Source organism: Brachypodium distachyon, chromosome 5, assembly GCF_000005505.3.
Source record: "Brachypodium distachyon strain Bd21 chromosome 5, Brachypodium_distachyon_v3.0, whole genome shotgun sequence".
In the NCBI taxonomy this organism is placed as follows: Eukaryota; Viridiplantae; Streptophyta; class Magnoliopsida; order Poales; family Poaceae; genus Brachypodium; species Brachypodium distachyon.
Window position 1 is genome coordinate 24,164,076 of NC_016135.3, and position 18,799 is coordinate 24,182,874.

General features: G+C 47.3%; 3 protein-coding genes across 3 annotated transcripts; 2 read left to right on the forward strand and 1 right to left on the reverse strand.

The window, feature by feature from the left end:
* Positions 1-335: 335 nt before the first annotated feature.
* On the forward strand, positions 336-4,230 carry LOC100827132 (vacuolar-sorting receptor 7). Its single transcript, XM_003581597.4, has 12 exons — positions 336-916; positions 1,009-1,814; positions 1,901-1,970; positions 2,121-2,204; positions 2,312-2,388; positions 2,605-2,686; positions 2,795-2,877; positions 2,985-3,051; positions 3,175-3,303; positions 3,387-3,490; positions 3,628-3,736; positions 3,863-4,230. The coding sequence occupies exons 1-11, from the start codon at positions 595-597 to the stop codon at positions 3,730-3,732; spliced, it is 1,929 nt and encodes a 642-aa protein (XP_003581645.2). The 5' UTR covers positions 336-594; the 3' UTR covers positions 3,733-3,736; positions 3,863-4,230.
* Positions 4,207-9,506, reverse strand: LOC100827447 (multiple RNA-binding domain-containing protein 1). Its single transcript, XM_010242096.3, has 15 exons — positions 9,346-9,506; positions 9,125-9,235; positions 8,613-8,727; positions 7,655-8,469; positions 7,416-7,547; positions 7,148-7,234; positions 6,940-7,060; positions 6,378-6,701; positions 6,044-6,108; positions 5,676-5,847; positions 5,351-5,455; positions 5,162-5,263; positions 4,898-5,071; positions 4,537-4,668; positions 4,207-4,460 (listed from the first exon to the last, which is right to left on the reverse strand). Coding segments are annotated over exons 1-15 (2,622 nt in total). The 5' UTR covers positions 9,348-9,506; the 3' UTR covers positions 4,207-4,295.
* Positions 9,507-15,369: 5,863 nt separating this feature from the next.
* Positions 15,370-18,745, forward strand: LOC100833760 (acyclic sesquiterpene synthase). Its single transcript, XM_014895471.2, has 11 exons — positions 15,370-15,648; positions 15,822-15,910; positions 16,004-16,248; positions 16,331-16,428; positions 16,524-16,717; positions 16,808-16,920; positions 17,039-17,137; positions 17,233-17,448; positions 17,558-17,711; positions 17,823-18,068; positions 18,160-18,745. The coding sequence occupies exons 1-11, from the start codon at positions 15,477-15,479 to the stop codon at positions 18,499-18,501; spliced, it is 1,968 nt and encodes a 655-aa protein (XP_014750957.1). The 5' UTR covers positions 15,370-15,476; the 3' UTR covers positions 18,502-18,745.
* Positions 18,746-18,799: the final 54 nt, after the last annotated feature.

The window sequence follows — 18,799 nt, forward strand, 5'->3', positions numbered from 1 at the left end:
CAAAGTTGTTCTTGACACGTCGGATCAGATCTAACCCACACGCCCAGTTGCCATCATTATCCCCACCCGCTGACTGACCGGAAGCTGGTTGGTTACTTACACCCCTCAGACATCATGGATTCATGGAGCACACAAAGAAGAAGTGGTCAGGAAACAATAGATTGAAACCACCAGAGCACAACATACCTCTTTCCAGGACCATAATTATATCTTGTTGCTGTGCTAAGCAAGCAACAGCACAGTTCCCTTGTATTTGTTCCACCGAAGGAAATACTTTTCTGAAGAGAAGACTTGCCGCCGGTCAATTGAAAAGTACATCATCCCGTTCTTGTACAGCGACGTGGCGTAGAATGTTTCTACGTTTCGGCATCCAGGACTCCAATTTACAGTCCACGCCCCTAATTCGGGCAACGAGGAAAAATGCATCCATCGTGATAGACTCGTAATCCCGGCAGTCTCCTCTCCTCCCTGGCTAGCTAACTTCCATTCCATGTCGTCTCCACTTCGTCTCCCGTTTTAACCCAGCCTACGAAGAATTCCAAGGACGCGCACAGCAAAGGGAAGAGGACCGAGAGAGAGAGAGAGAGATCAGACATGCGAGCAACAATGGCGGCCCGGGGGCACGGGAGGAGGCTCGCGGCTGCGCTGTGGCTCGTCGTGGTGGCGGCGAGCGCGGCGTCGGCCCGGTTCGTGGTGGAGAAGAACGGCGTCAAGGTGCTTTCGCCGCGCTCGCTCCGTGGCCATCACGAGGCCTCCATCGCCAACTACGGCGTCCCGGACTACGGCGGCACGCTCACGGGCGTCGTGCTGTACCCGCAGGACGCCAAGCTCGCCACCGGCTGCGACCCCTTCGGCGCCGCCTCGCCCTTCAAGTCCCGGTCCGGCCGCCCCGTCGTCCTCCTCGTCGACCGCGGAGGTATGTACGAATATATGCATCATCTGTAAGAACTTCACTGTCGCAACAATGGCGGGAACGAAGCAATATATATTTATCTCATATGTTGTCAGGCTGCTACTTCGCGCTCAAGACGTGGAACGCGCAGGAGGCGGGAGCGGCGGCGGTGCTGGTGGCCGACATAGTCGACGAGCCGCTCTTGACAATGGACACTCCCGAGGAGCAGACACCCGACATGGCTTTCCTCGCCAACATCACGGCCCCCTCGGCGCTCATCTCAAAGCGCTTCGGCGACGCCCTCCGCCTCGCCGCCGCCGATTCCTCCTCTTCCTCCTCCTCCTCCTCCGAAGAAGTCGTGATCCGGCTCGACTGGCGCGAATCCATGCCGAACCCGGACTCCAGGGTCGAGTACGAGTTCTGGACCAACAGCAACGACGAGTGCGGGGCACGGTGCGACGAGCAGCAGTCCTTCGTGTCGTCCTTCCGCGGGCACGCGCAGCTGCTGGAGAAGTCCGGCTTCGCGGCCTTCACGCCGCACTACATCACCTGGTTCTGCCCGGAGGAGTACCTGCAGACGAGGCAGTGCGAGGCGCAGTGCATCAACAAGGGCCGGTACTGCGCGCCGGACCCGGAGCAGGAGATCGGGGCCGGGTACGACGGCAAGGACGTGGTGCTGGAGAACTTGCGGCAGCTCTGCGTGCACCGCGTGGCGAGCGCCAGGAACGTGTCGTGGGTCTGGTGGGACTTCGTGGTGGATTACCGTGTGAGGTGCTCGATGAAGGAGGAGAAGTATAGCCGGCAATGCGCCCGGGATGTGGTGAGTTCCCTTGGTTTGCCGGTGGAGATGGTCGAGGAGTGTATGGGGGATCCTGAGGCCGACGCCGACAATGACGTGCTCAGGACGGAGCAGATTGTTCAGGTTTGGTCAATTGGCCTGTTGATCAGGAATGGGGGAGTGTTCTTGGTGAATCCCTTTGCTAATTACCTTTGTGATCCCTCCGGCAGGTTGGACAGGGCAGCCGAGGGGACGTGACCATCTTGCCGACGCTGGTGATCAACAACGTGCAGTATCGTGGTACGAAATTTCTCCAAATTTGATCACTAGATTGCACTGTACTCGATTCGAGTGCTGGTTTTCAGACGTGATTTTCTTCATGGCTCTCCTCATTTTACGAGACACCTGCTGATTCTTCTCTGAAACAAAATCTATTTTTTTCCTTGACAGGCAAACTGGAAAGCACTGCAGTTCTCAAGGCGATCTGCGCTGGTTTCAAGGAGTCTACCGAGCCTCCTGTCTGCTTGACACAAGGTTCAGCACCTCAAGTATTTTTGTGCTAAAGCCGCTGCTGGTGGATTACTGTGTATCATTTCAGTGTCGATCACTGATCGCAAAATTTGCATGCTCTGCTATTACAGACCTGGAAACCGACGAGTGTCTCAACAACAACGGCGGCTGCTGGCGCGACGACAAGACCAACATCACAGCCTGCAAGGTATCCACCCACCCATGTTCTCTGAAACACTGAGATATTTGAACTTCCACCGCAAAATTCGCAGCTCAGCAAAAAAAAAAAAAGAAGTGACCGACCCTAGCAATGGCACGTGGGTCAAGGCCCCACATGTCATCGACACCATCCCCAAAACGAACTACTTTTATGACAAAATTCTCGGCAGCGAGTTGGACACTTATATATGCGTATAAATTGCAGGACACCTACAGGGGAAGGATTTGCGAGTGCCCCGTGGTGGACGGCGTCCAGTACCAAGGAGACGGGTACATGGACTGCAAAGGTACAGTACTTCACTTCTACCACTAGTCCTTCTGAACGCAATTCCACTGAACATGACTGACTGAATTTCTTCCTCTGCCGCCGTTTTTCCACACCGCGTCGTGGTCAGCCGTCGGGCCCGGGCGTTGCGCCGTGGACAACGGCGGGTGCTGGAAGGGCACGAGGGACGGCAAGACCTTCTCTGCCTGCGCGGTACCATACTCTATTACTCTAAACAACAAGCAGCTCCTCCTGCATTTCTGCTGTGCATGTGAGCCTGTGATCTCACGGACTGACGTTTTTCCGGCGCGTCTTTGCAGGGTTCGGAGTCGCTGAGCGGGTGCAGCTGCCCGGCGGGGTTCAAGGGAGACGGGCTCCACTGCGAAGGTGCGCGCACCCGTTCTTGCCTCTTTCACTGACTTCCAGCTCTCCAGCATTTGCAATCTTTTCTCTGTCGAGAATCGCATCAAAACGGCTGGCTTGTTTTCTTGGCTGGCTCCGCCAATGCAGACATTGACGAATGTGGAGAGAAGCTGGCGTGCTCCTGCCCGAGCTGCTCCTGCAAGAACACCTGGGGCGGCTACGACTGCAGCTGCGGGAGCGGCCTCCTGTACATCAAGGTCGAGGACACCTGCGTCGGTGAGTTCATTCTTCCCCTTGCTCAAAGACCTCGCGTTCATCTTCTTCTTGTTGATGACATGCTGTTGTTGTGGAGTGTGTAGGGAAGAGCACGTCGGCGATGGGGTGGCTGGCGACGGCGTTGGTGCTGTCCTGCCTCGTCGGCTCCGGGATCGTCGGGTTCGCGTTCTACAAGTACAGGCTTAGGGTAAGGATCTGGGACGACAGGCTCCTCCTCGATCAGAAAATCTAGCTTTTGTTCCAGAGAACTGAGAACGAACGTCGAATGGGAGCAGCCACTTATTCTTGCTTGACTTCGTGTGATTGACGTGCGTACTGTTGCAGCGATACATGGACTCGGAAGTCATGGCGATCATGTCGCAGTACATGCCTCTCGACAGCCAGACAACCGAGAACCGGCCACTGAGGGAGGAGGCCGTGCAAGCGTAGGCAGGCAAGTAATGGAGAATCTCATCTTTGCTTTTGACATCCTAGTCATAGATTAAATATGCGTCAAATTGTAGGTATTGATTATTGCTGTATCTTTGCTTAATTTAACTGCGATTGTTCATACTTGCAGTTGCAGGGGTTGATTGCCAACAGTTTGCACTAGCCCTGAGGCTTCAAGATTTTCGACGGATGGTGAATACCATGGCTGTACATTACATAAGTTCCATACATATTTACCTGACAGGAGCTCCTGCATCATCAGCTGCTTGGTGCTTTATTAGTAGAGAAAGGTGCCAGATAGATTTTCATACGGATGCAGAGATAGCGCATAGATGATAGATGAAGCAGTCCATTACTGTACAAAATTGAGATCATCATGTACACTGCAGACATAACAAGAATGGCTGACGGTGATATGAGAGAACAGTAGGATGTGTTGGTATTTGTGAATTTGTGGCATGAATAGAAGAAGAGTAAACAGAAAAGGCTTGCATTGAATGAGTGCTACTATCATACAACACGGTCAAAATTTTGTTACTTCGTGTTATAGTTCCAGAACATTATTATTCTACTATCCTCGAAAACTTAACAGAACCTTCGTCCAAAAGACTAGTTTGTTTCCTCTTCTTGGACATCCTCTGGAAACCACTCTGTTCATCGACAAACTGAGCGGCAGTTCTTGCTCGTAATTCTTCAAGGGTCTCTCCCTCTTTTGCTCGTTCAATCACCTGAAATGAATGCAAAAAGGTCAGTACATAGTTCCTTCGTCCAGTGTAGTGTGTTAGCTTGAAGAAACGTTCATACCAAATGTCGGCCATAAAGATGTGTGCTTGCAAGTGCTTGCAGAGCATTCTGTGCCTCTTGCTTCGTTACAAATTCAACAAACGCGAAACCTCTGTGACTTCCAAACTTCATAGGCAGCCTGAGGCTTTTGAGCTGAAATTATTTTTGTCAATGTAACTTGTTAGGTTTCTGGAAGAATATAAAAGCTAACCAATCTGAAAGCAAAGAGCTCTTTCTGGTGTTGATCAAAGAGAAATGAAAAGACAGTCCATTTATGTTGAAACACTTATTTTTGGCAAAGCATTGGAATAGTCTTAATGATACTCTTCTTGGCCTCATCTCAGTTTCAAATACCCTTCAATAACAGAAGGAGGACATTCACCTGGCCAAATGGACTAAATAGTTGCCTCAAGTCCTTTTCAGTTGCTTCAAATGCTACATTTCGCACAAGCAGTTTGGTTGAACTCTTATCCTTCTCATTTTTCTTTGCTGTCTTACTATCCTTTTTCCCATGGCACAGTTGCAAGATCAGAGCATGCCCATCCAATAACGTTCCCTATTAACATGCAGATCATTTAGCATGCTGGATATCTATGAGCACAATTTGATGTAAGCGAAAAAGTACATAGGGGGTCGCAATGGGTACCTGCAGATCCTTGCACACACTGGTTGCAGTTTCAATCGAATCAAACTCCACGAAGCCGAATCCCATTGAAACATTCTTGCCTTTCTTAATATGTTTTTTCACCTAAACAGACACTCAAAAAAGGACGGGTGAGACTTAAAGAGAGGGGACATGCAAGAATGATATCGATAATCATAAGCATATCCATACCGTTGCACTTTTAAGGCTCCCAATCTTCAATTTTGTACTGAAATGCTGCTTCAAGGATTCATCTGTTGTCTTGAAATTCAAATTCTTGACGAATAGAGATCGGGACTGCAATGAATAAAGGTATGTTACTAAGACTTGTAATCATCTCCAAGCAAAAGCAAACGAATGAACTTTAAGCAGACTTGATCCAGCCATGCACGTGCACAGCCAGGTGTAGCCACCGAGAACACAAAACTGTTCCATCATAAACTGTACAGTGAGAAACACAAACATAGCATATGCTCCTTGTGAGTCATAACAAATAGAAGTCGAGAAAGTTGCACACCTCCACCCTATCAGGATCGATCTCTTCAGCACCCACTCCTTCCACAGTTTGGTCTACGATAGCTTTTGCAACAATCCTCTCCCCTATGACATTTGTTTCCTCCTCTTCGACATGTATTGAGGTAGGAGATAAGATGTTGTCAGGTGCCCATTCCAAATACAGTGGAGTATCCCTGCAGTACAAAAACAAAGCCATACTGTGAAATATAAAACTGCAGATTTATATAATCAAGCTAGAGATATAATTCTAAAACACTGAAATTAGCGATCCAAGTGGAATCCCACAAATGTCCTGCTTCTAGGCCCACCTCCAAATCTGCTAAAATATTTAAGACTAACTGTTAATCAGTAGCCACTGCAGAAACTTACTTGTATCGTGTATACAACAACTTTTTGAAAGCGTGACGAGCCTCCGTTGCTTCAACAAAGACTACCTGAGACATCAAGATATTTAACTGAAGATAAATAAATGAAGACAAGGGGGGGCATTATCTGCAGCACATGTCATGAAGTCCTCTTGGTAATTCTGAGAGCACATGATAGACAGATATGGATAACTCCAAAAGGAGAAAGGAGATGTAGCATTTCAAAGTGATGAAGTCAACTAGTGAATGTGCAGAGCAAAAAAGTGTTGTATAACAACCAGCATGACCAACAAGAAGGTGGGTAAGTGGAATAACACAAGCAAGATGATGTAACATACCAAGGCAAATACTCTGGTAGGCGGGAGAATGATTTTATCCAAACTTCCATGTTTCTGAAACATCGCAGCGAGATCTTCCTCAGACGAATTAAATGGCAAGTTTTTTACCAATATCACATGATTGCTTCTTTTCAACTTCTCATTTTTCTTGGAAGTATTTTCTTCCAAGGCAGCGACATTAACACCAGACCTAGATAGATATTTCTTGGTCTCCGCAATGACATGTGTCTCACCAAGAGCGATACGAACAGCAAGGTCATCTGCTTCTCTATGAAGTAACTCACTCTTACTTATACCATTCTTCCTGGCTATGTTTTCAACGACCTAAGTACATAAGCAAGTGTTTAATCAGTTCACATGAAAGATCAGACATAAAAAAAGTTATACAAAGTTCAACAAAACAATAACTCCTAAGAGGAATAATAAGGAAAATATTTGACAACACTATCATGTGATTCAGTACATAACTACACAATTATATCAACAGAAAACACAAATGAACGTTGAGCTGACACCAATAAGAAACCAACAAATCAATGTCAGGGCTAGAAGATAACCATACAGTATCTTGACGCATATAAAAGCTGTTCCATGCTCTTGTATCCCCACCAATTTCAGAAGCTTTCTTTTGTTCCAACTTTTGCTGCTTGAGATTCATTTTCTCGTCAATAACATGACTAGACCTGGACAATTTAAGAGTAAATAATAGAACATTATTTGCATAGCCAAACAAAGAAAGGAAACTACACAAAAGGAACTCCTTTTCTTACTCGAACTTGTTATTATTTAGTGGTTTAGCAGCCTTAACACGTAACAGTCGCCCCTGAAAACTTAAGTTGTCCAATTCATCAAGTGCCCTGCGAAGCACATAGCAAGGTGTCATGCACGGATGCATCATGTAAGTATGAAGGAAGAAAATATGTCTGTAGTAAGAACAGAAAACAGTGAAGGATTAAGCAATCCCCAGTAAGCTGAGCTGTCTGAAGTTAGTCCATCCTTTTACATGGGACATAATAAAGTTCCTAGCCAAATATTTACCTGACTGCTGAATCTGGAAGGCTAAAAAGCACATAACCTCTGCCTGTTGAGAGCTTAGTGGTCTTATCGACAACAATATGTGCCTGATCTACATCGCCATACTGGCTGCATAGCTCCACCAAATCATCTTCACTGAAAACATAAGCAAACAATTTCCTTGTAAGACAAGGTGAACAGCTAGATCTTTAATATAAGACATTAATGCTGATCTGAAGTAACATCGCCAAGTAAGAACATACGTAGTTGCATATGGAAGGTTGCAGATATATAAACGGCCGGTCTCCAGTGCCAACTGCTTTTCATCAGTAATTGAAGCAGATTCCACATCTTCCTTTTCTTGATTAGCATGGTTTTCATCCCTTTGTTCGCATTCAATATGTTCACTTTCTTGGTTGTCAGGATCAACCACCTCTTCCATGGTTGCCTTCTCTGCTACATGATTTTTCTGGTTCAAATTACTCTTCTGATCCACCAGCTGATTCCTTTCATTTGCATCAAGTGATTCATCAGATGAATCTTCATCATCAGTGTTGGTGCCCAACTGATCACCAGAATCATCATCATCAGATTCAGAATCTGACCAATTTTTTCTGATTTTACTCTTGAAGAACTCTGCATCTGTCATATTCATATTTTTGTCTCGTTTACTTTCAGTTTGTAGCTTCTCTGAAGCATCTTCCAAAGGCGAATCATTTGTCATTTTCTCGTCAAAATCTTCTTCAGAAGATGAATCACCTTCAGAAACTGCAGCAGCACTCTTCTGAGTCTTCTTAGACTCAGTAACAGGAGCATCAAGGGTACCTGTTGTATCATTTGCCCACATCTTTGCTTTAGAACGGGGCTGCATAACCTCAAGAAACTCTTTTAACTTGGGATCATTAACTACACTGTCTTTAGAACCTCCGACATCAATAGATATTCCTTGACCTTTGGAACTTTTCAGCGCATTAACATCACTAGTGTTAGCCTTATCTTCACTATTATATTCAGGCTTTTTTAAAGAGTGGCGGCTCCAAGGGCGAGGAGCATCTGGATCACCAATCTTACGAGCAACCTGTCACACAACACGATTATTTATAAGGCATTTCTATTCACCTCAACCTTGACCCATTAGAGTCTCATACGATCGCCTAGAGACAACGTGTCAAGTTGAAAAAAAGGATTAAAGGACTGAAACCCGTTCAGAAAGTAAAGTACCTCACAGGTGATCTTAGAAGTGTCAATGTATGTATTGTTGAAATACTTGAGGGCCTCCACTGCATCTTCATTGGTTCTGAAGCCAATAAATGCAAAATGCCTGCTCTTTCCATCCCTATCAGAAAGCAGACCCATTCAATTTTATGTAAAGTCTTCAAAGTTCAGACTACAAATAAAATTTCTCCAAACATCGAGTTGCATATGGTGCGGTGCAGAACAGGTTAATCATGCCTATACGTTCCATAGTAGTAAGGTGTACGAGAGCCGGCCGAGGTTTGAACAATGCAGGAAACAAGTAGCAAGCTGTGAGATTTGTATTCTCTCGGCCAAGAGAAGCTATCATGCATTCATATTCTATAGCAAACGTTCATCTTATGCTTGTGGGAGCAATATAATGCATTCCGTAAAGAGGAATCATTTGGTTAAACTGCCACAGTATGATTAAACTGCCACACTAGCAGCGAAAGAAAGCACCCAAATTCAAAACGAGGAGCACAATCGACGCCGCTTACTTGGTCCGGATGACCTTGGCGTCGGTCACCTCGCCCTTGCGCGAGAACACCTCCCGCAGCCGCTTCTCGTCGGCGCCCTTGGGCAAGTTCTTAACGCACAACCGCGACGACCTGCGCAACATATAACCATGCCGAATCAAACAACAAGCGACGACAGCAGCGAGAGACGCAGTCGCGGTAGAGCAGTTCCGCGAGCTGCTAGCGCGAAGAGAGGAACTCACATGGCGTCCGCCCGGGAGGCTCCTGTATTGCTGCGGCGGCGAGTGGGGCACGGGGCGGTAGGGTTTTGGGAGAGGGGGCTGAGGCGGTTGGGACTTGCAAGTCACCGGTTTACTGGCTCTGGCGACCGGCGGCGGCGGCAGCAGGGAAGAAGGGCAGGGTCGCGTTGGGCCTCGGCCTCGCGTGTATTACAACTGGGCCCTCCTAACGTGCAGCGCGCAGGGTCATTAGCCCCGTTTCGCCCAGGCGGGCCGGGCCTCTTTTGCATTGCCCACGTCAGCTCCGCCGCAGGAGGGCCCGCAGCCCAGCTTTGCGGGCCAAGTAGCAAGATGCTTACCAGGTTCTGCGAGTCTGAGAAACTGCACAGTCCACCAGTTTTTTGGGGCGTTATTGTGCAAAACACTAGTTGGACGAATTTTTTTGCACTTTTCACCGGCTGTTCGTTTAAATCATTTGCAGCTAGGTTCTAATGGGCCGTTTGCCCTCTTAACCGAGATTCTGATAGGTAGGGACCCTTGAATCGGCACCAACGTGGCCAAGCCACTTGCCACGCGGGACAGGCGCGCGAGCGGATGGCGCGGCAGGGGGCGGGCGGATGGCGCCGGGCGCCGGGCAGACGGGCGTGCGGGAGGTCGGCACGAGACAGCGCGGGCGGGCGATGCAAGCGGAGCGGATGGCGCAGCACGGGCCGGGCGGACGGCGCGGCCGGCACCGTCCGTTGGCCCGCGCTGCACCAAGTCCCAGCGTGGCAGGTGGCTTTGGCCACGTTGGCGCTGACTCATGGGTCCCACCTGTTAGGAACTCGGTTTAAGAGGCTAAACAGCTCATTAGGACATAGCTGCACCTGATTGATTAGACGAACAACGATGAAAAGCCGCAAAAAATTCATCCAACTGGTGTTTTGCGCAAGGACGCCCAAGGAGTGGTGTAATGTGCAATTTCTGCGAGACGTTCGCTCAAAACAAAAGGAAAAAAAAAGGTTCTGCGGGACGTAGATTTTTTATTTTTGACTCCTCTGCGTTATTTCCAGGTTTCTGGATCTGCGACGTGGGTCACGTGCCTATGGAAGGGCGGTGAGGAAAATGTGAACCACGGGACGGGAGGGACTTGCCATAGAAGCCGCAGCATGGGCAAGCCGCAAGCATTCGCGGGTCTGGAAGACGAGCTTTCCTGTGTCCCACCGGTTGCTTTCTCTCCCGTGGATTCTTGTGTGGCTGTTGTGCACACAAAAAATGCGTTCGTGATTTTTGCTTCCCTAGGCATTATCTCCCTAAGAACCAAACGTGGCCTAGGAAATCCATGATCTAAAGTTATGATAAGATCATCAGGTGCCTTGGCATTTTAATAAGAAGGGGATATTCACTGTGAAAACAGCTTTATGTTTACAACCATGAAAATAAATGTCCCGGGAAATGTTTTTGGTAGTACTCCCTCCTCCGTCCCAATATACGAGCCACGCACGCGTCCTAAGATCATCAATTTAACTACCAAAAATTAAATTATATGGCATAGAAAATATATCATTAGAAAGCTCATTTGATTACGAATCTAATGATATATTTTTTATGAAATATAATTTATATTTTGCTAGTTAAATTTAAAATCTTGGGATGCGTGCGTGCCTCGTATATTGGGACGGAGGTAATATATGTAGGTAGTACGTGATAAATGATATACCTCACTTGTCATGTCAGCGTGATGTGGCGCTGATTCGGAGCCAGGACCCAGCTACAGTGGCTCTATGAGCTCCCAAACTCTGTAGCTGATACAGTTGCTGACGATTTGGCCAGACTGTCTTAATAATAGAACAAAAGTTGTTGTTTTTTCGCAAAAGGCAGCCATGCATTCGACACATGCACATGTATGTACAGCAGCAGCTTTGCATGGGCCGCATGCAGCGCAAGCTGACGTGTAGCGCCATGCGACCCGAAGCTGCTACACTGCAGCACAGCCTGCGGTGGGGCTCAACATGTCACGAGCGCGCTGTTTTTTTTAAGACCTCACTTGCTACAGCACAGCCATGTCGGCAGCGGATCACTTTACACTACCACTAGAGCATCGGAAGCACACAAATGGTGGCCATTTTGTACTCTGTTCGTGCCAGATTTTTTTTGACGTAAATGTTCGTACCAGATGAGACGCCTGAGGTGTGCTGGGAGCTACCACCGGCTCCCAGCCACCCGCGCTACACGCGGTCCTCGAGCGCGTTGTTGCCAAGGCTGAGCTATTGCTCTACGGACCGTAGCTCCCTACATGTGGTGTTCCGTAAACTAGTGGTCCGGTGCATGAATAGTAAGGCCATATTTGGTAATAGAGTTTTTGGTGTTTTTTAAGATATTATCCATCCTGAAATGAAAATACTAGAAACTTCAAATTGTTATTTGTTAGAAAAGGTTTAAAGGGGACTATCCCTAGTTTTTCTTCACAAAACACTCCATTTTTTTACCAAATTAAAATATTTCTCACACTAGTTTCTTTTAGATTCTAAAAAAACTAGTGTTCGGGTTTTTAAAAGTTTTGGATGAACACACAAAACACTCAAATATCAAAACACTAGTGACTAAAAAATAGAATAACACCAAACAAGGCCCAAGGTGCATGAAATACATAGCATGACATCTGGGTTTGCAACACGTATAATTGCTACCGACAAACGTTTCGGATTGAGATTTTCTGCATCGGCTAGAGATGCTGTAACGTAAAACTTGCCGGATCGATGAAAATGTCCGCATCCACAAACAAATAGGATTTCGTGAAACACATCAACAGTTAACACAAATATTATGTTCAGCCGGGATTAGGGGTGCAAGTGGGACGGGCCTGCCGTTTGTCCCGCAGCCCGTCCCGTCCCGTTTGCCCCTTGAAATATTTTCTGGGCTGCCCGTTATCCCGCACGGGCCTTAACTGGGAGAAAAGCAAAATGTCCCGCGGGAGCCCGTAATCCCGCACGGGTCGACCTAACCCTCCTGCGAGGCTGCGCTCGTAGACTCCTCCTCCTCCTCCGCCTGTTCGGCGCCGCCGTCCTCCTCCCTTCTCCTCCTCCGTCCGCTCGTTGGACGGTGGCGCCGCCCAGACCGCTCCCTCGTCGCTCTCAGCCTCCCCCGGGAGCGCCACTGACCGGTATTCCTGCTCCTCTCCTCATCTTCGTCCGTCTCCCCCCAAATCTTCTCATCCCCTACTTGATCTTTGATGCCTTCGATTTCTTGTGCTTCTACTCGCGCTCGTTGCTCTGCTTCGGAGATTTTGTGCAGAACTACGGTGAGATTTTGATTTCTTCGTGATGCTGCTCGCGCGCACCTGAAGCCCTGAACCTGGCGCTCCCATCCTCGTCCGCGACTGCTCCGGTGCTCAACCTCAGTTCTCGGCCCTTTACGGTACATATCCCCCCTTCTCTCCTCACAATCTGGGACAAAATTGACGTAGCAACTACGGGGTAAAATTGATTCATTTACTTGATCTGCACTTTTATTTTCCTTTATGGAGTGTTTTGATTAGAGCTTATAGATTTGTCCCCACTGAGGTTCTTGTAATCTGAGTGTTTTGATAGACGTTGGGTAAAATCGGTAGCATTGTATATTTAAAATTTACTTACTGTTTGTTGCTGATTAATTCTTGGTAAATTTCCATCATATGTTTCCAGAAATTTGTACAGAGCTGATAGATTTGTACAAAGACAAAATTGATTCATTTTATTTTTCTATATGGAGTGTTTTGATTAGAACTGATAGATTTAGGTGCCCCAAATAAAATTCATCAGAAATGTGTGGACGCTGGGTGAAATAGGTAGCATTGGATTAATTGTTCTGTGCAAATAAAATTTACTTATTGTTTGATGATATACTTACTGTTTGCTGATTAAGTCTTGCCAAGTGCAACAGGTAGCATTGGATATATTGTTCTGTACAAATAAAATTATTTAGTTTGCTGTTATTGTTAGATTATGTTCTTATTCAATTCATTGCTTTATTATTGTTAGGTGCTGCAGTCCTGCAGATCTGTGAAATATTATAGGAGTAGGGTTATAAGTGATTATAGGAGTCGTCTTACGAGCCCAACAGTTAATGCACTTATTTGTCTACAAGATTGGATGAGACTAGGTAATTTCCCCTTCCTAAGTCAATATTGTCATTTGCATTGGTAACTATTGTAATAATGAAATAACATAACGAAATGGGAATTGTGATGCAGGTGTTGCTGTTGTGAAAACCATTACTGAAGATTTTGTCTATGACACGGATGGAAATTCTGCATAAATTAGGTGAAGAAACCAACCTATTGGTTGGCCTGCAGTAGGTGCAGATTTTTTTTCTGGCAATACCATTATAACGGCTTTCTATCTCATAGTTTTTAATTTGAAAATCTGCGCTACATCTTGACTTCAGTATTCAAGAATTTGTTCATTTTATTGTTGGTTGTAGCTGTACCAGCAGTAGGTGAAGAAACTGAGCTATTGGTTGGCCTGCAAAATGAGGGCAAAATGAGGGTAATTCCAGAATTTGTTGGTTGTAATTCGATATGTCTGTAAAATAGCCTGTTCCTACATGTACTTGCTGTACACTCATTTGTTTCTCTTAAACCATTTCCTACAATGTTTTTGGTCTGCAATTGTATATGAAGATCTGTTGTATATGTTCTGCAATCAAGTGTACACCAGCGGCAGTGCACCTCATCACGTGAGTTCTCACAGAAGCAGTGCGCAGCAGCAAGCCAGCAATGCGGATGGACTGCATGCATATCGATTAGCAAACTGAGTACAACACCTATGCGGGTTTTTGCGGGATCGCGGGACGCGGACAACAACCAGCATCCCGTATAATATTACTACGGCTGTGCGGGCGGGACGAGCCCGTCCCAGCTGCACCCCTAGCCGGGATGGATGCGCTCGCGACGTGCGATCCGTGCCTCCGCAAGCGGCGTCGTGGAAAAGTTGAAAAACGTGCCCATGATCCAAGGTGCTAGTCATCCCACGAGCCTGAGCAACGGCAGTTGGGAATTTCGAGTTTGGATTATATATGCTGCTTTTTTATCTAGTACTTCCTCGGTCCAACAAAGATGCATTCAAATTTGGTCAAAATTAAGACATCTTTGTTGGACGGATGAAGTACATAAGTTTTCCAAATTTGAACATATATTCCTCGTGTTTGCAGCAGTCAAAACGTCACAACTATACAACCGATTTTGCTCGTCTGCAAAATATTTGCAATCTTATAGCCTATTTTCCGTCATTGGATTATCTAACGTGTTCCTGAATTTAGTTTCCTTTCTAACTTTATGAACTAGTTTCATCTAAAAAAAACTTTATGAATTAGTGGCCTTTAATGGTCTCTATATGCGTGGTCACATCTTCTTCTTTTTTCTTTTTTAGGAATGCGTGGTCACATCCTTAGGAACAGAGGGGGAAAGAAGTACGGTAATAGCAGCACCAACCATATCTATGTCTTGCCTTTTCCATGTCCGTGTCTACCCGTTTGAAAAGTATTTGTGGTTTTAGTTTATGCGGTACTATCTTGTCTTTGTCAAGTCTTTTGTAACTATGCCTATTTGGTATGAGGTATTTGTCATTTTTGTATCAAGTCCGTGTAACTTCCTTTTCATCATCGTCTATGTTTTTGTCTTTCCTTGTCAACTTGTCAATGCAGATGTAACACGTGTACTACCATTTTAGGCAATAGATATCGGGCAATCTAAGTGCATGCTTTTTTAATTTTCTAAATCCTTCGTAATTTTTAAGTTTTTAAGAACTAATAGCATACAATTTTTTTTGCAAGTAAAATTCCAATAGGAATGTTTTAAGAACTAATAGCCCTGTTGGTATTAGCCCGGACTTGTACTATCTCAAAAGTGGGTTGGAACTAAATTGTATCAGAGGTTCTGATATCATGAAAAGTTTCATCCATCGAACCAGTTCATTCAAAAGTTCAAACGGATAAGGACGCGCGGGAGTGGAGACAATTTACTTATAATTCAACGTCTATTACCAAGGTTTTGTGCTAGTATTTACTTAGAAAAAAAGTATAAATATACGCTCGATGGAATCCTCGACCACACTTGAAAACTCACTCACCAGTTCGAATTCCTGGCGCTACCTAGTAACCTCATCCTGTTCTGCTTCTGCCCATCGACCACGACCGACATGCATATCGATCCTGCGATGGCGGGCAGAGTCCTGAAGCTGCCGCACACTTCTTCTCTCGCGCCGGCAAACGCTCGCTCCTCCTCCGGCAGCCCACCGTGCGGTCTACCATGCGGCCGGGTGCTGCCGGTGCGACCGGGCAGAGCTAATTCCTGGCCTGCCGTGGCGACAGGTAAAGACTTCATGCCATCCACCTTCTTAATTTAAAACGTTCGAGAGAAAATAGGTTCTACTGCAGGCAGTACTACTAATTAATGTCCAAAGCACACGTTAACAAATGTCCAATTAATATTGATCTGGTGACCCTCATTTTTTTTACTTTGTAAATTGTCCTCCTCCTCACAGCAGTCAGTAAGAGCAGGCCGCAAGTTGGAGAAAATGCTGCAATCAGCCTGCAAAACCTGGTATACATGGATGGAGCTCTCGCAGTCTCGGTAGTGATAAATAATCCTTTTTGGCGGCCATTTCTGAAGTTCATGCCGTGAGGCTCTTTTCATCATTGTCTAACGCTTCTGCCATTGTTTCAGTTAGGATTAGTGAATGGCACGGGTCAGAGGAAACCCGAACAGTGGCCCTCTTCCCACGACGACACGGCAGAGGTGGCTACGGCGGAGCCGCCCTTGCCGGGCTCCCACGAGGTTCGTCCGTGCTTCCCAACGTATCCGCCGAGAAATATGCACCGCCAGCTTTCTACGGTGGATGTGCTCGAGAAGATTGGAATATCTCGGCATTTTGCTGTCGAGATAAAGAGTATCCTGGACGTGACATACAGGTAGGCATTTATACGCACTGCTAGGTACTCCGTATTGTCTTGAGTAGAGATCATTAGCGACTTAACAGGAGCCATTTTGCAGCTGCTGGCTACAGAGGGACGAGGAGATCGTGCTGGATCTGGAGACATGTGCCATGGCGTTTCGCATCCTACGGATGAACGGATATGACGTCTCATCTGGTACAGTATACTCCTTGTAACCGTAATTTTTTTTTCTGATTCTTTGGGCTGTATTTCAACACGCTGATTGATTATCCACCTGAAACATTATGCAGATGACCTGTCTCATGTTTCTGAAGCCTCCAGTGATTTCAGTGACACGGTGTCTTTGTTGGAATTATACAAGGCTTCACAAGTTAGCATTTCTGAAGATGAGCTGATTCTAGACAGTATAGGATCCTGGACAGGCTGCCTGCTGAAAGAACAGCTGAGCTCTAGTCCGGTGCAAAGAACTCCACTCTTCAGAGAGGTACCTTCAAGTGCAATTAGTATCGATCCCTGCATCAATCTGATGGAGGTTTTGATATGCTCACTGCTATGCTGTTGTGCTCTTAATTAGGTACAACATGCTCTTGATAGCCCCTTCTACACCACGCTGGACCGTCTAGAGCATAAGAGGAACATCGAACAGTTTGATGCTATGGAGCATCAGATGCTAAAAACACCATACTCGTAAGTTTCTTCTTCCTTCCCCAAAATAAGTTCCCATCCGATCTAGTACGTGAATTACACACTGCTTAAACCAGAATGCAAGAAGAGAGAAAACAACATTATTGCATTTGTTAAGCAGGCCTGGCCAAACAAGCCAGCAGGATCTTGTAGCTCTGGGCGCCATGGATTTCAGCAGGATCCAATCCGTTTACCAGCGCGAACTCCAGCATCTCGACAGGTACGTGACGTCTGATCGACAGTAAAATTAGACAGCGTCCATTTTCTGCCTTACCAAGGCGATTTGCGCCCTTTCGTTTTCTGCCTACACTACAGCTGGGTGAAAGAGAGCAGGCTGGACCAGCTGCCGTTCGCGCGGCAGAAGCTGGCCTACTTCTACCTCTCCGCCGCCGGCACCATGTTCCCGCCGGAGCTCTCCGACGCCCGCGTCGTATGGGCCAAGAACGGCGTGCTCACCACGGTCGTCGACGACTTCTTCGACGTCGCCGGGTCGAAACAAGAGCTCGAAAACCTCGCCGCGTTAGTCGAGACGTAAATTTACACATCCGATGTTTTTTCCCTTTAGATTCAACGCTCTTTCTCAAAGCAAACGTTGGGGGTTCTCACTGTTAATGCCCTTCCCATGGTTGGCTTGCCGCAGTTGGGACGAGCACGAGGAAACCGCCGGCGGGTGCTGCTGCTCCTCGGAGCACGTCGAGATCTTGTTCTCGGCGATCTACGGCTCCGTGAACGAGCTCGGAGCCAAGGCATCCGCGGCGCAGGGCCGCGACGTCACCGGGCACCTAGTAGAAATCGTTAGTCCCATCCGCATGATTTCTGGATAATCTCTTACTGAACATAATCTGCCGTGCTGAATCCTGATATTTTCAGAATTCGATGTCTCGTACGTGTTTGTGTTCGTGCAGTGGCAGGAGCTGCTGAGGTCGATGATGACCGAGGTGGAGTGGAAGGAGAGCGGGCACGTGCCGACGGCGGAGGAGTACATGGGCAACGCGGTCGTGACATTCACTCTGGGCCCTATCGTGCTCCCGGCCCTGTACTTCGCCGGGCCCAAGATTGCGGAGTCCGTCGTAACCGGCCCGGAGTACAACGAGCTGTTCCGGCTCATGAGCACCTGCGGCCGTCTCCTCAACGACGTGCAGACCTACGAGGTACTCTTCTACCTTGCCCTGAATCTTCTGAATTTGCCCAACAAAATTGGGTTTTAATCTGTTGATCTTGTGATCTATTGATTGCCCGCAGAGGGAGTACGTGGAGGGGAAGCTGAACAGCGTGTCGCTGCTGGTGCTTCGGAGCGGCGGCTCCATGACGATAGAGGAGGCGAGGAGGGAGATGCAGGGGCCAATAGACGCGTGCAGGAGAGACCTGCTGAGGTTGGTCCTCAGGGAGGACAGCGCCGTGCCCCGGCCCTGCAGGGAGCTGTTCTGGGACATGTGCAAGACGTGCTATTTTTTCTACTCCGGGAGCGACGCCTTCAGCTCGCCGGACCAGAAGGCCGGCGCCGTGGACGCCTTGATCCATTTGCCCCTTCAGCTCGCCAGCGGGAATCTGCTCTCCGGTCTCGATTTTTCTGATTCCTTGTGAGTTGTCACCGTAGCTAGAGGAGGGGATAATTTCTAGAAGATGGAGCATTGTCTCGTGCGTCATGTCTACAGTGAGTGTCATTACGCGCACGGTGTAATCCTGAGCAAAGATGCCTCCGTAGTACAGTACTTACTGTAATCTCGCAACCTCGTTTGTTCCGTCATCAGTTTAGTTGAGCAGCAGCAGGCCCGCACCCGCCGGCCGCTCCACTGTCCACAGAGAACAAAATTGTTTATTGCGTTTACCTTTTTTTATTTTATAAAAGAATCTGACAAAACTCAGTCGCGACGGATCTCCA

Excerpts from the sequence above, each read along its gene's own strand:
- LOC100827132 (XM_003581597.4), top strand. The coding sequence starts at position 595 with ATGCGAGCAACAATGGCGGCCCGGGGGCACGGGAGGAGGCTCGCGGCT. Across the intron at positions 2,389-2,604 it reads CCAACATCACAGCCTGCAAG|GACACCTACAGGGGAAGGAT; the intron begins GTATCCACCCAC and ends TATAAATTGCAG. Across the intron at positions 2,878-2,984 it reads AGACCTTCTCTGCCTGCGCG|GGTTCGGAGTCGCTGAGCGG; the intron begins GTACCATACTCT and ends GCGTCTTTGCAG.
- LOC100827447 (XM_010242096.3), bottom strand. Across the intron at positions 8,470-8,612 it reads CTTCTAAGATCACCTGTGAG|GTTGCTCGTAAGATTGGTGA; the intron begins GTACTTTACTTT and ends GTTGTGTGACAG. Across the intron at positions 5,848-6,043 it reads TTGTTGTATACACGATACAA|GGATACTCCACTGTATTTGG; the intron begins GTAAGTTTCTGC and ends TTTGTACTGCAG.
- LOC100833760 (XM_014895471.2), top strand. The coding sequence starts at position 15,477 with ATGCATATCGATCCTGCGATGGCGGGCAGAGTCCTGAAGCTGCCGCAC. Across the intron at positions 15,649-15,821 it reads CTGGCCTGCCGTGGCGACAG|CAGTCAGTAAGAGCAGGCCG; the intron begins GTAAAGACTTCA and ends TCCTCCTCACAG. Across the intron at positions 17,712-17,822 it reads CCGGGCACCTAGTAGAAATC|TGGCAGGAGCTGCTGAGGTC; the intron begins GTTAGTCCCATC and ends GTGTTCGTGCAG.